The sequence below is a fragment of the Euprymna scolopes genome, chromosome 35, assembly GCF_053919585.1.
Source record: "Euprymna scolopes isolate OS-2025 chromosome 35, ASM5391958v1, whole genome shotgun sequence".
NCBI classification, from domain to species: Eukaryota; Metazoa; Mollusca; class Cephalopoda; order Sepiida; family Sepiolidae; genus Euprymna; species Euprymna scolopes.
The window spans coordinates 61,210,082-61,226,273 of record NC_136516.1 but is presented as its reverse complement, the minus strand read 5'-3'; the positions used below and the strand labels follow the sequence as shown (position 1 = coordinate 61,226,273).

At 36.1% G+C, this 16,192-nt stretch overlaps 1 protein-coding gene across 1 annotated transcript in view; it reads left to right on the top strand.

Moving 5' to 3' along the window:
- LOC145259879 (geranylgeranyl transferase type-1 subunit beta-like) overlaps positions 1–16,192 on the top strand; it is a 63,657-nt gene that overhangs the window by 35,074 nt on the left and 12,391 nt on the right. The window contains exon 3 of the mRNA XM_080117758.1: positions 14,636–14,768. Coding sequence (XP_079973884.1) covers positions 14,636–14,768 — 133 coding nt within the window. The remainder of the gene's footprint in view (positions 1–14,635; positions 14,769–16,192) is intronic.

Below are 16,192 nucleotides of genomic sequence, written 5' to 3'. Positions count from 1 at the left end.
CATGGTAAAAATTTTATAATAAAAAATTTTTTCACAGTGACATTCGGAAAGTAATACAGTTAAATTTTGAAGTTTAATAAATTCCTTGAAAGATAAATATTAGTTTTTTGGGAATATTTCAAAGATAATTAGTAAAGTCCTAAGACATTGAATAACATAAAAAAAAAACACCTTGTTTTTTACAAAAAGTAGCTAATTAGTCCCCAAAAAATGAGATTCTGGCTTCACTCAAGCAAAAACAATCATCTAAGCATGGCTTCTATGGAAGCCCAAAATGTCCAAGTCAAAAGGCTGTCAGAAAATGACGTCAGGTTGTTGGGGGAGGTAGGGAATGCTGGGTTTCTTTTTTTTCCTCAGCTGTACATCTGCACATCCCTATCATGAACATTTGTATAATTTTTATTTTGTTTTATTTAATTATTGTTCTGTGTTCCTGCTTTTCATATTTATCATTAGACTTTTGGGGGTTTTTTTTGTAATGTTCCTGAAAACAATAAGTCTGTTTTCTTTTTCTTTTCTTTCTTTTATTGGTACAATTTACGATGCTTTATTTTCATAAAAGCAAAAATAAATTCATATATATATATATATATATTTTTTTTTTTTTTTTTTTTAGTAAAAACCATAACTTTTGTAAAGGTGTTTTTTTGTTTATTTCCACTAAGATTCAAATAAAAATAACGGATTAATTATATTCCGTGAACATTATTTGATAAATATTGAAAATTTCATTAAAATTGGAGAAGTTTTAGGTAAAGGGAGGAGTCAAAATGTTGATGCGTTTTGAACATCAGCTCTTCATTTTGTATGTACCTATTATTTAGAACTAGCAGAGGTTGGGGGGGGGGTGGATAGGAAGTATGCCCTACCTCATCTGTAAAAAAAAAAAAAAAAAAGCTACGGTTGTTAGTGATGCCTGTGGCCAAAATGATTATAGTGTGACAAAGTACCGATGCATTTCATACATATTTATATTTTGAAGTTTAGCTTCCAGATAATCGAGTATATTTTCTAATGATTTGTTCTGAAAAAAATATTACGGAATATTATTAAAGGAAATATGTAGCATAAATACAATTGTTGAAAAAAAAGTTTTTATTTCTTTCAATAAATTTCCGTATTTATCTTTCAGCATCATAAAAAAAATGCACACACATATTTTTGCCACAAACCAGTAATTTTCCAGATATTAAACAATGTAATGATTTATGTTATCAGTAGTGGCTATTTCTGTACGTGCAGAGTAGTGTACGTTTTTTTTATATGCCACCCCTTCTCTCCAAATTTATTTATTTACGAAAATTATACAAAAGTCAAATAAATTAGACACATGGCCATTCAAAGTTTGGGGAGATAGAGCTGTAGATATCCTTGTCATTCGAATTTTTTAATTGTCCAAACTATTTCTTCAATCATCATATTTATACTAAATTTTGATTTTAGTCAAAAGGCCAAAGAACCATAAAATTATTGAGCCGTTGGCATGTTGAGAACTACACTTTAAAATATTTATGTGCATAAAATATAAAAAGTTACAAATTAGGCACAAGGTCAATAAAAAGTGTGGGCATAATGGGTGTTGTTGGTCATCCTTGGTCACATGTACTTACAATTGTCTACCCTACTCTTAACTAGAACTATCTCAGTCACCACATCCACTAAAGAGGCTGTCCTACTTAAGTTAAACCCAAATTTGAAAAAGTTTTATGGAATCATAAGGGATTACTGAACTTTCTTAGGTGGCAGTGGGGGGAATAGTGTTTGGTTTGTTGTCACAAGGCAACTCTACCAAGCATTATCTTTGTTTAGTAGTGTTAAAATATGATATCCATACTGTGTTCATGACATATTACCAAAACTGAGGGAGGGGAGGTCCCTAGACTGCTGAGAATAGATACTACACTTTGATCTTAGCTTAAAAGCCAATTAGTTTCCTCCCATGCATTATCTTTTTTTTCGATAATAGTTAACATTAAGTATCTGTTACTGAATTCAATTTCTTGATTCATCTATAGTTAAGCAAGTGTTACCTAATCTTAACTGCACTTTAAAATATTTGTTTGGTCCTTGTAATCTGTCCGTAACATATGAGTAGCAATACCATGCCATTTATTTCTTTAGATCAAATAAACTCAAATCCAGCATTATTGAAAAGAGCATAAAAATCAAAGAAATAATAAAATTGACCCATTAAAACTGGAGTTATGACCATTCAAAGTATCAAAAAATGTGTGGTTCACTGGACATTTGCCTTAAGTCAATCCTATTCAAATGCATATAAGCTTGTGACTGAAAATGGTAAGAAATTTGCACAATTTACAGACTAACCCATCTTTAAAAAGTTGTATCTTCAGATCTTTTTAAGATATTTTGAAATTTTGAACATTATTACCATAATACCATGAAGGTTAAGTTGGTGTTATTTACTACAATCTCAGTTGGTAACTTACAGACTAATTAGCATATTCCAGTTTCATTTTAACAGCATTAAGTAGAAACATCATCGAAACAGTTAAGAAAAATGGTAAGTAATCATAGGAAGTATTTTTCTGATGGACATTATCATTTGCCATTATAACATCATGAAAAATCCAAGAGCGTGACCAGGAAATCCAAGATGGCAACCAAGAAATCCAAAATGGCCACTGTGACAAAATTCAAAAAAATTATTAGCAAAATATGGCTTGTAGCATATCAAATTAAAGGAAATTTTATACAGATCAGAATTATGTTTTCAAGTACATTAAACTAATTAGCATAATTAAGTTTCATTTTAACGGCTTTAAGTAGAAGCATCATAAAAAAAAACAATTAAAAAATGATAGGTAAGACTTTATCATCATGCAAAATATTATTCTGATGGACATTATCATTTGTCATCATTACACTGAGAAAAATCCAAGATGGCAACCAGGAAATCCAAGATGGCCATCACGACACGATTCAAAGAAATTATTAACAAAATATGGCTTGTAGCATATGAAATGAAAGGAAATTTTGTACAGATTACAATTATGTTTTTGAGTACATTAAACTAATTAGGATAATTAAATTTCATTGTAATGGCTTCAAGTTACCGTGACAATTATCAGGTGAGTTTCTACCACTATTTTGTATAATTTTTTATTTTTAAGTCATTATCGAAACTTCAAGAGACATCACGGCCATTTTTTTCTTGTGCTTATGTAATGCTTAACAAACATCTTTCTACTCATCTCTCTTCATAATGCCCCTGCAAATTATGTCCCTGATAGTAGCCCCCTGCTTCAAAGTGGCACTGTGCCTTGTTTGGGTTGAAAATTGAATTAAAAAAAAAATACTTGACACTTGTTTTTTAACAAAATAAACATCTACAAAAAAAATTTATCGAGGTAGGTAGGAGAGTTTTTTTTTGTTTTTGTTTTTTTTTTTTTACAAGGGAGTCACCACTTATAAAGGCCTGGAAGCCACTCGGGGATAAGGGTTATTGCATGTACAGTAATCAATGGGATAGTATCGTAGTAATCATTAGTATTGGAGATTTGATAAAGTGTCTTACTTAAGGGGGCGGTTCATCAGGGATTGGTTTTTGTTGGGCTTGAAGACATCCAGGTTGTAGTAAGGAGGGAAACAGGCATACTGAACAGAGTTCCACAGGTGTGCACTTCTAAGAAAGAAGCTTTGTTCATGGAATCTACGTTTTGATTTTGGCACAGATAAAGAGTGGGGAAAATTTCTGACAGTGGTTTCAGCTAGATGGGTGTTTATCGTGAAAGATTGGCGAGGGGGGACTAGAGATTGGAGCTCAGATAAGCACTTGCCATGGTAGTAACAATAAAACAAAGACAGGCTCGCTACGTCTCTTCTGTGGGAGAGAGGTTGCATGGAAGAAAAAAGAGCATCTGCCACAGAGCCTATTTTGTACTCTGTCAAGGCAGGATAGGCTGTTTTTAGCAGCTCCTGCCCAGATGTGGTAGCAGTACTCCATCCTTGGACGTACTTGGCTTTTATATAGATAGAGAATTGCATCAGCAGTGAGATATCTTCTGGAGCAGTAGAACGATCCTACCATTTTTCCAGCGACCTTGGTAACTGACTTGATGCACGTGTTCCATTTCAGGTCAGGAGTAAAGGTCAAGCCCAGAAACTTATCAAAACATGCAGCTTCCCTTAGATGAGAGCCATCCATTTCAATTGATGCCAGATGGAGATCAGAGCGCTGATGATGTAAAGATAGGATCTTGGTTTTAGATGCATTAAAAGTAACCAGCCACCTCTTCCCCCACTGTACCATGTGCTCAAGATCAGAGGAGAGAGAATCAGAGAGAACTTTGTCAGTTACAGCCTTTGATGTGTTGCCATAGATGGTCGTGTCATCAGCATAGATGTCAACGAATGATTTAAGTATGTGTTTTGGGAGATCATTGATGTATATCAGGAAGAGAGTTGGGCCCAGGATGGACCCCTGAGGGGCTCCAGTGATAATACTGTGAGCCTCTGAATTTTACACATCAACCACTACTCTTATGAGCCTATCAGAGAGAAATGATGTAATGGTTGAGAAAACATTTCCAGTCATACCTTGTGAAGTAGGCCCTTATGCTAAACCTTATCGAAGGCCTTTAATATGTCAAGAGCAATTGCCCTAGAAATGAAGCCTTTGTCGAGAGTTTAACATATCCTATGAGATATAACCATTAGCACATCTGCTGTAGATCTGGCAGAATGGAAACTATATTGCATGTCACTAAAAAGGTTATTTCTGTTGAGGTGGTTGACTACTTCTTTATTTAATAGATTTCAGCAACTTACTCATGACATACAGGAGACTTATTGGTCTGTACTAAGAGGGAGGCGACTTATTACCTGAATTCTTAAATACAGGGCATACTGACGAGGTTTTCCAGGGTGTTGGGAAGCACTTCTTAAGGCAACGCTTAAAGAGTTTTGTAAGTATGGGGGCATGTTCTGGTTGAAGCTTTTTCAGCACTATAATTGGAATGCCGTCAGGGCCAGTTGCTTTACTGGAATCAAGGTTCCAATTCCAAAGTCCGCCGGTAAAAAGAACACCGATGCTATATGCCATTCTCAAAGTCATCAGCACTCTCATGTCCTCGCTGCATGATACCGACATATTGGGGAAAATGTTAGTCTTAAATCCCCATACATGCTTGGATGGACCAAAACTGAGACTCTTCCCTTGCACTCGGGCAAAAGTTTGTTCAGAGAAGGGTCATTCTTTGTAACGAGATCTATATCTGGAAATACCCACTCTGTGCTCTCTAGCATTTTCCAGATGGAATTTTTTTCCCACCAGCTGGAATTCTAATGATGGTGATCACGAGAGAGGCAGCTGGGAAATTGGATAGTTCTTTGATGTATTTACCCAGTGTTTGATGGTAGTCTACTAGAGGTTATAATTTCTTTCTCTGTCTATAAGACAGGTCTTTACCACCAGACAAGGGGTCAACTTTGCAATTGTTCATCCATAAGTTAAAAGGTGGGGTTTTGTTTGTTTTCTGGTGCAAAGATGTTGAAAAGCGGGTCTGGTAGCTGGTTCAGGTTTGGGTTGTTGGTGTGTGGATGTGTGCTGTGAGGTCTGCAGTATGGGGGCCTGTATTGATATGGGGTTAGTGTATTTTCTAGTGTTGTTTTCCTGTGGATAGGAGTTGGTCTTGTGGTTTTAACATGTTTCTAGTTAATCGCCAGGTTAAGGAAAACTCAGTTGTTGAGATGACTTGAACTTAGCTCCCAGCTCTACTAGGAGCGAATCTCCTCATTTAAGCAGGTTGTTGGACTCCCTCACTAATTCTCTATAGAGTTTCTTTTTCGAAAGCCGTGAAAGGTAGCTAGACCTTGGGAGATGCTTAAGCATGGCTCTACACTCACTGATAAACTGCATGTCAATCCATGGCCTACAGTGAGTCTTGATCAAGTGGTTGAGGATGAGGTTAGGAAAGGCACCATTGACTGCGAAGCTCCATGCAGACTCTTCTGACAGGTTCAACTCTGGAAAGCCAGTCTTTCAGCGTCTCGATGACACCTCAAGTTGGACAGTCCCAAGCCTCCCTCACATGAACGTTAAACACAGACCCGTCTGTGAACCCAATGCCTACCTTTGTCCCAAGGAAGTGAGGATAGATTTTATATAATTCACAAGCAGAGGAAGTACGGCCAGTCGGTAGAGAATGAGAAGAGAGATGTAAGTGGCACACGCCTTTGCTCTACCCTTTAAGAAAAGTTTCCTTTGAACCGACAAGCCGACCAGCTTCAACCTTTGACCATACCTCCAACCCATTCTTTTCAAACTGGAGACTGTACTCAGAATCACATGCTGAGGATCTTAATGTCCTTCCAGGTGCTTGACGCTCATGATGTACTTATCCAAGCCATGTATGAAAACTTCTCTACGCACATCTGCATCAGAGTTCACGGCTTCGTTGGATACTTTTCTAAGCCTAGCCCTCATTATTTAGCCTTCATGTCGCATAGTCTTGCATCGAAGGTCCTGCTTAGCTAGTTTCTGACTAACAGTACCCCCTCACCCACCACCCAAGTTATCTTCTCTTCCAGCTGCTTCTTCTTTCTGGCAAGGTACTATATAAATTCCTAATCTTAGATTTTAGGTTAACCCACCACTTACACTTGGTAACTGCCCCCAATAGAGCCTCTTGGATAAGTCAAGCTAGTTTCACTCAGAAGTCTTGTATCTCCATCAAGGAGGTTTTCAACTTCCAGTACCTGCCTAGTTTGGGCTTCTTCCCTACTTTCAAACGGACCATAACTAGCCAGTGGAAAGTAGGACATTCTGACCAAGCCAGTGGAAAGTAGGACATTCTGACCAAGCCAGTGGAAAGTAGGACATTCTGACCAAGCCAGTGAAAAGTAGGACATTCTGACCAAGCCAGTGGAAAGTAGGACATTCTGACCAAGCCAGTGGAAAGTAGGACATTCTGACCAGGCCAGTGGAAAGTAGGACATTCTGACCAAGCCAGTGGAAAGTAGGACATTCTGACCAAGCCAGTGGAAAGTAGGACATTCTGACCAAGCCAGTGGAAAGTAGGACATTCTGACCAAGCCAGTGGAAAGTAGGACATTCTGACCAAGCCAGTGGAAAGTAGGACATTCTGACCAAGCCAGTGGAAAGTAGGACATTCTGACCAAGCCAGTGGAAAGTAGGACATTCTGACCAAGCCAGTGGAAAGTAGGACATTCTGACCAAGCCAGTGGAAAGTAGGACATTCTGACCAAGCCAGTGGAAAGTAGGACATTCTGACCAAGCCAGTGGAAAGTAGGACATTCTGACCAAGCCAGTGGAAAGTAGGACATTCTGACCAAGCCAGTGGAAAGTAGGACATTCTGACCAAGCCAGTGGAAAGTAGGACATTCTGACCAAGCCAGTGGAAAGTAGGACATTCTGACCAAGCCAGTGGAAAGTAGGACATTCTGACCAAGCCAGTGGAAAGTAGGACATTCTAAGAAATCTATGTCTCCTCTTTTAGCTAACATACTATCTGAATAAGTGTTTAAATAGAAATCAGCACTTGGCACTATTGGTCCAAGTTCATATTTCCCACCCAGGATGCTTAACACAGAACCTGTTGATCAGATTGATCTAGCCATCAGATAAGCCAGGCTGGTTTTGCACTTCTCTGACCCTCTAGCTCCCTCTCTTGCATTATCTATCCTGGGGTCAATAATGGCATTCCAATCCTACAACTAGAATTATGCACAATAAAAGCGTCGAGATTGCGGAAGAAGGAGCCTGTCATAAGCAGTGCTTCGTACATGAATCGCATTGACTTAAAACACATTGTTTGGCAGCAATATTGGCCATGACCAACCTGCCCACCTTGTCCCTATAAACAACATCTACTGTCGTGGACAGTGTCACCAGCAGCGAGACACCCTTCCCTCGCAGATTCCCATATGCTAAAAAGACATTGTAATTTAATATTTTCATAAGGGGTAGGTTGGCTATGTTGTCTCCTTTCTCATACTTTGCTGCTTAATTTATTTTTCCAATCACCATCGCCAACAGAAGCTAGTTTATTTTTATCACCCTTATCACCCCTAATTTTGTCATCTCCTTAATTATTATCAGGGTTATCATTATCATTGGAATTATTTTTTTTTTATCTGTCATCACCATCATCTAACTTATCAGCATCATCATTGTCATAGTCCTCACCATCATCGTTTAATCTTCATAATCATTACCATCAACGTAGTCCAGCTTAGTTTTATTATCATCTAATTATCGTCGTTATCATCATCGCTCAACATTTTCTTAACTAACGCATTATGTGGCTTCTTGTCAGATGGCATGTTCCTGCAGCTCTAAAAATACTGTGAGTACCATTTCTTAGCATAGGTTGTAACAGTGGCAGCTGTGACTAGCAGAAGTAGCAACATTGGTAGTAGTAGTAGTATTAGTAGAGACGATCTTCCTCAATATTCAGGTAGGCTATTTGTTCCGCATCTCCGGTGGAGAATTTGTTATAACACTTGTACAATAGAAAAATCGTGACCTTATTTCAGCATCATCAATATTGTTTTCATTCTCAAAATTATTTCAGCATCATCAATATTGTTTTCATTCTCAAAATTATTTCAGCATCATCAATATTGTTTTCATTCTCAAAATTATTTCAGCATCATCAATATTGTTTTCATTCTCAAAATTTTGTATGTCATCCTCAGAATCAGTTACAGAATTTTTGCCTTTTTTAACTTTTATTCTACTGTTGTTGTATTTGGTTGTCCAGATTTTGTCATCCTCACTAACAGATTTTTTGTTGCAATCAACTTTAACTTAAACTCACCTATTGTACTCAGTTGTTTGCTTACGGGTTAGGCGGCATGGTGAGAATGCAGTAGGATTTCCCCTCCATATTCTTTTTCTTTGTAACTAGTGACTACTGTTTTTCTGGTCCACACACTATTCTGGGGTCAGGAGAGAGCTGATGGGGCGAGGAACTAGCATAACTACTCATTTATGGCTGTTTCATATTGCTTTGATATACTGTCTAGCCCCTCTAGACTAGTTGCTAGGTTTGTTTTTACATTCATCATAGTTATTTGAGAATGTTTCAGCATTTATCTTACGGTTAATATCTTCCTGGTAGAATTCTTGTCACTTTTCTTCTCATACTTCTAGCATTGCTTTGTCAACTAAGTTATTGTCGACCAGATATTTTGTCACTATTCTCACTAATCTGTATTTTCTCATGACTTGACTGAAGTCTAAATTATAATATCATTCTTAGTTTATGCAAACCCTCAAACATGGGATATTCTATAATGTTGTTTACCTCAGCCATTTTGCGTCTATTGTTTCCATTTTCCTACACGGTCTGTCTTGAGTTTTATGGAGGAAGAGTTGATATTGACTCAAGACCACAATTTGTTATGAACACTACTCCATTGAGATACGAAGAAGCATTGTTATGTAACAATGAAAAGAAAAAGGTTTTCCATGTATCATGTCGAACAAAAAGGAGAGGGTAAGCTCCTTCAAACCATAAAAAAAAAAATGCAAAATAAGGCAGACGAAAAAACAGTGGAAAAACCTGCATAGATTTTTAAATTCTAAGTAATTTTATTTATAAAATAAGGGAGTAAAAAAAAAAAAACACACAAATTGTGGAGATGCTATCATGTTGACCAAGTTTTTGCAGTTTTTAACTTTTTAAATTCAAAGGAATATAATTTTTGGCTCAAACAAACAAAATTAACAAAATAAACATCAGAGTTAACAGACTTTTGCCAACGCAAAACAAGTGTATTTATGCCAGTAACGTAAAAGTTTTGCATTCTGAAGGTGTTTTTGATATCACTTAGGTTTTTAAAGCTTACTCAGAAAGTTGTTGAGATGCTTGAAAATTGGTAGGTGAGAGGTCTGGAGAGTATGACGGATGAGGCAATTTTGTAGCCCAATTCATTCAACTTCTGCAGGGTCGGTTTAGCAACATACGTTCGGGCATTGTCATGGAGAATTGGGCCTTTTCTGATGAATAATGCTGAGTGTTGTCAAAGTTTCTGATGCATTTCATTCATTTGTTGATGGTACTTTTCCACCATAATGATTTCATTTGCATTCAAAAAACTAATAGAGGAGACTGGTTGCAGACTACCAAACGGTCAGCATGACCTTTTTTGGTGCAACTCAGGAAGTGTCGTGGAACTTTGTTGGCGTCTAACCACTGAGCAGAGCAGTACTCAATTTTTATCGCAAGTCACAACCTGGTGGAGAAACGGGTTATTTTTATTGCTTAAAAGAAGGGAAGATGATTATGGATTTCGTTTTTCGGACTCACTTCCTCATCTTCGGTGTTTTTTCCACTACGTTTCGGTCGTGTCATCCTTCAGCCTTCTTCAGGTGTATCTCGAACTCGGGAACTGTTTTTTTGCTGCAGCAAGGTTTACAAGGGCGAAACATGTCGCCCTCTTAATGTAACATCGAGAAGCAGTGACTAGAGGGGAGACGAAAAAGTCAGGTATAGCCTACCATGTATGGAAGGAAAAAGGTGATCATCGCCCCCTCTGAGATGAAGTTAAAATAATAAATAGTGAGCCCCACTGGAAAGTGCGAAAACTCAAAGAAACAGCACACATGCTAGGACATAAAAACCTCCTGAGCAAACTGAGTATAGAACTGAACACAATTTGGGAACCTCTAATCATAATAGAGAACCTTGGCTGAAACGTTGAGGAAAAAAACACTGAAGATGAGGAAGTGAGTCCAAAAAACGAAATCCATAATGAAATCGCCTCATCCCAGAACTATAGACAATTAATAAGGGAAGATGACATTTCATAACAGCATTTATTTTGGTTGTCGTTCAATTCGTGAGGCATCCATTTATCAAGTTTTTTGTCTTTCCAATCTCAATCAATCAATAACTACCCTCTTCCCTAGACTTTAGCTATCCAACTCTGTCCCGAGCTATCTCCTGCCATGTGGGACCCATGTGTTGTATTATGTCGTCCCTCCATCTCGTTCTTGGTCTTCCCTTTGGCTTCTTAAGTTCACATGGTGTTGATTCCATTGTCCTGATGGACCATCTTTTGTCATGTTGTCTGGCTACGTCCCCTGCCCATCTGTTTCGATGTTTTAATGGCAGTATTGATGTCAATTTGTTGGCGGATCCAAATGTTTGTTTTTCTGTCTTGTAGAGGTAGAGTGATGCCTAACATTATCCTCTTCATCTTTCTTTGTGCTATTGCCAAGACTTCACTTTAGTAAGACATCAGACCGCATGTTTCACTACTGTAGATCATCACAGATAATATATATTCATTGAAGATATTACTTTTGATTGCCATACTTGCTTTTCGGCTTCTATTATCCACTTTCCCAATTTCTTCTCTTTATCTCCGGAAGATCTCCATCTTTCATAATTTTCTTTCCCAAGTAGATGTAGCTTTCAACTTTCTTCCATGGTCTTTCCATCAACAATTATTGGTGACTTAGCAGCATGCTGGTTCAACATCACCTTGGTCTTCCCAAGATGCATGTTGAAGCTAACCGGTTTGCTGTTAGAGAGGATGTCATTTAGAATGTCATTCAATTCCTGAGGACGTGTGCCATCAGTACTATATCATCAGCAAAGAATGGTTAGAAATAGTTATGTTACATCTAATTCAGAAGCAAGTTTCTGAACAGTTGTGCGTGGATTAGCTTCGACTAAGTCTCTTAATTGATCGTTGTCAACATTTGATGGCCAACCACTACGCTCATCATCTTCAAGACTCTCGTCGCCAGCACAAAATTTCTTAAATCGCCATTGTGCTGTGCTTTTAGTAATGGTTCCTGGAAGACCAAACGCTTCGTTGATATCGCAAGCTGTTTCAGCAGCTTTTCAACCTAGCATGAATTGAAATAAGAATTTTTTTTTCGTCTTGTCTTCTTTTTAGAACGTTGAATACATAATTGTTTTAAAACGATTGTAATTTAAACAATTAGATAGTGAAAAACGCTCTTTAAAATGGTATACAAAGTAAATCTATTATAACAAAAACTTATTCGAAATCCAAATTTAAAATACTGCAAGAACGTTCTAGTCAACCTAATAATATCTAAAAATGCCGAGCAGAAAAATAAATAAAAATGCAAAACATTAAGAAACATCAATTCGTCGCATGAAAGAGGAAAAGAGTAAACGTACATTTCATTCTTTTTTATGTGGGATTTCAACTGTTGTATTGCTGTGCTCGGCCTTTGCGTTGGTAAGTTTCATTATTTTAGTTTTTTGTTCTCTCCATATTGGTTAGCTTTGCTTTATTATGTTCACAGACATGTCCATAACTCTGGAGCACATTGTCGCCCTCATCTCCTTTGCTGCTCAGTCAACAGCCATCTGCATCGACAAATTTAAACTTCCATTTAACCTTCAGTTCACATTGACAAATTTCGCTTTTTAAATACACCAGTCAAATGTCTTATGAGGAAAGCAGTTTTTCCGACACTGCAATCCCTTAAATGCTGACTTATTTTTGCAAGTCATGTTTTTCTTTTTGTCATTTTAATCTCTTCACTTCTTTCTTTTCTGGTGTCAACAAGTTTGCTTGTTTAGTTTTACTTCATGTTCCATGTTTATCAAAGTTAAAGCTGTCTTTTTTTTCTTTGTTGTTCATTCTCTATCAGTTAGCCTTGACTGCTTGCCAAAAAGTGCTAAAAATGTCTCTAGTCTCTTCTTCCTTAACATGAGAGTTCAGCTAGGTGCGATCCACTTTGGCTTCACCAGGTCAATGACTAAGTCACCATCTATCTAGACTTCAGAGTCCTGAGAGGAAGGACTCACCCATTCATTTGATCTTTTCCTTTACTCTCTCTTCTCTTATTTTCTTTTCTCCATTTGCACTCTTCTCTGTTTATAGATTTTCTCTCCTTCTCTCTTTACATCCTTTTCCACTGGCAAAAAAAAGATATGCTTTCACTCAATTTGAAAATGATTAAATTTCTTTTTATATACATAATCCAATATTTCGACCGTTGACTTTCATGTCTACAATTTTTCGTGCCTAACTTTTGTAGTACTAACAATTTTTTTCTTCATTGGACCATAGTTGACACTTTTTGTAAAAATTGTTTTGAAGTATGCAGGAAAAGTTATTCCGTTTTTTATATATAAATTCTGACAGTGAGTTCACTATGTCCTTTACAGGAAAAATGTTTGAACCTTGCTCTCATTCGCCTTGTTTTAACAATATTTTTTGCAAAATGTCCTGTTCTTTTTGTTTTTGCACATCTCTGTTGTTTCTGTAAATATTCTTGTTAAAATTGTTGTACCACAGTGCCTAGCGTTTTTGTCAATTCTGTAACTTATTCCATATTTAGCGTAAAACAATATATACATGTAAAACAAAATCCAACCAATTAAATATTTTAGGTAAAAAAACATAGTTTTACTTTTTTCTTTCGATGAAAGAGGGAGAAAAAATATACTTCTTACCTTAACTTTTTTTTTAGATGTCACTTGGTTTTATTTTTCATCCGTCCTCAGATGAGACACTTTATTTAGTTGCGCTTGTTTGAAATTCTTTTAATAATTTAAATCTTGTATCTTGTATTTTCAGGTGTGTTTAATTTGTTTTTGTTTTTTAATTTCTCGATCGTCCACCTAATACAGTGACAGAAAAGCTCTACATCGTTTGTCCAAGTTAGACAAACTGATTCTGCTGAAAGCTTATTCTCTGTTGTATAGATTTGTCAAAAGCTCGCAGTTGAATTCCCAGTCGCCAATTTTATATAGATCCTCTAAATCCGCTTTCGCCAATCTGTTGTAGATTAGACATCATTTTGTACTCAAATTCTTTGTTGTCAAATTTGATATCCCTGGGGGGAATATAATCAGTGTATATTAATCAGATGAAATGAGACTCAACACACAGAGTAAGTTATAGCAAGTTTATTGTACAAAAAGATACAATGTAACAAATAAGAGATTGGCACTTGAATGTTTTGTGAATGCCAGAGTATCAAGATTAGCTTACTTTCTCCTATTGGTCACTGCTTGCTAGCATCATTTATAGATTGAGTAATCCATTCTCAATGGGGTGTCAGGATCTTCCATTATATCAGTAATGTGTGTGCATATATATAAGCATTAAGGAAATAAATGTCCATGAACTCATATATAGTAAAATAATAGATCTATATAGATTAGGTCAGCCACTAATCAATGGGGGGAGGGGGATTATTCCAGCCTGAGTTTGATTTTTTTTTTTTATTGACTCAGAAAATGCAAATGCAAGTGACTAATTTATATATAATGTTATGTTTAATATAAACAGGGTGACCCAAAAAAACGGGCCTTAACTCTAATTGGGCCCCGTTTCTTAGTGTTTTGTCCGAATGAAATGAAACTTTGGTCATAACTAGTTTATTATATTCAAAACATCACATCAAAACATTAGGGTCTTTGGCCTTTTTTTCTTCGTTCTACAGCATATGTTCTAGATATAATTTCTATGTTTTTTTTTGGGGGGGGGGCACCCTGTATATATATGATGCTCTTACCAACATAGTTTTTCTTTCAAATGCATTAAACAACATAGCTACATTCATGTAGATATACTGTGAAAATAATGTAATTTTTCTATCTCTGGCTTTTCTAAACCAAGTCAAAATCATCCATTTTTTTCTTTAAAGTTATTGTCCAGTGACTGAAGGAGGAGAAAATGACATGAGGTTTGTCTACTGTGCAGCCTGTATTTGTTATATACTTGATGACTGGAGTGGAATGGATCGAGATTTGGCAATATCTTATATACGAAACAGCTTGGTAAGTGGACACATTTCACATTTTTATCATCTTTCTAATCAACCTTCCATGTCTAATTTAACATGGAAGTTGACATAAAAAAAATTTGTATCATTAGCTGAATTTTACACTTTTATTCTTCAATTTTATGCTGAGAAAGGAAATTATTTCTTTCATTGTTTCTAAGTGAAAAGAAATAGTGTTAATTAAATTTTGATTCATGGATTATTAAATTATTTTAATTTCTGATAGATGGATCATAATTCATGTTTAATTTTCAAGTATTTTTTCCTTTAATTATTCCAGAATATAGCAATTTTTTAAAACATGTTTTTCCGAGTGTTACATGTTCTCTTGAATACCTTTTTATATTTAAAAAAAAAAAAAAAATTATGTACACCATTTAAATTCTTAATGAAAAGCTGTATCTGATTCACTAACTCGAACACTTATTCATTTCTACAGAGAACAGACAAACTCCCTCACCTTTATAAATGCTCTCTATCTTGGGTTGAGCATATTGGGAAGTGATAAACAAACTGCCACAAGTGTATTAAGCAATGCTCTTTAAATAGAGCTTAGGTGTTTGAACATTAATTCACATGCTCATCTTAGGAGCGCCGACTGTCACTTAGGCAGTCGAGTTTTACACCTGGCTTGAGGTAGTTGTTAGTTTAGCTGCACTGATAAGCTGTGATACAGCAAAATGTACTGTATGTGGATAACATACATAAATGTATATATGTGCGGTGTGCTTTGAAGTATGAAGGAGTAAGATGTGAGGAACTAATTAAGTGAAAAGAACAAAGATTAAAACTGAAGAAAGTGAGTAGACAGGAGAAAGAAATGCTGTATAACATGAACTCAAATATTAGTCAACAATAAAAAATAAATTCCTATCTTTCGTTGAGATTTTAAAAACTGAAACATTATCTCAAATTTAAGTTATGTATGTAGGGGGGGGGCTGTATTTAACAAATGAATTAATATTTTATTTATCTATTAAAAGTTAGAAAGCTACTTAAATCCTGTGTTAAAATGGCTGAAATATATTTGAAGTTTACAGTTTAAAAGTGAAGTATGTTATCTCCATTGGAAATTTAGTTTCTTAGGAATGCCATTAAATTTCCTAATCACAAAACTCAATGTTGCTGTCCAACTAGTCTTAGATATTGGTGACTTTCGATTGATTCTTGTATTTGTCAATCTCAATGATGGAGATTGGAAAATGGCTTGTATAATCTGAAACAGCAAGTTGTTAATAGGGGCTGCAATTTAACGTTTGCATCAATGTCTATAACGATATTGCCGATAAATTCTGGCTATGTAACATCAACAAAGGGCCACAGACAATCAAAATATGCTCGTCTTCTTGACAGATTCGTATTCATGCCAATTGCTGTAAAAACAAGTGAAACAATAGATTCACATACATGAAACTTCCT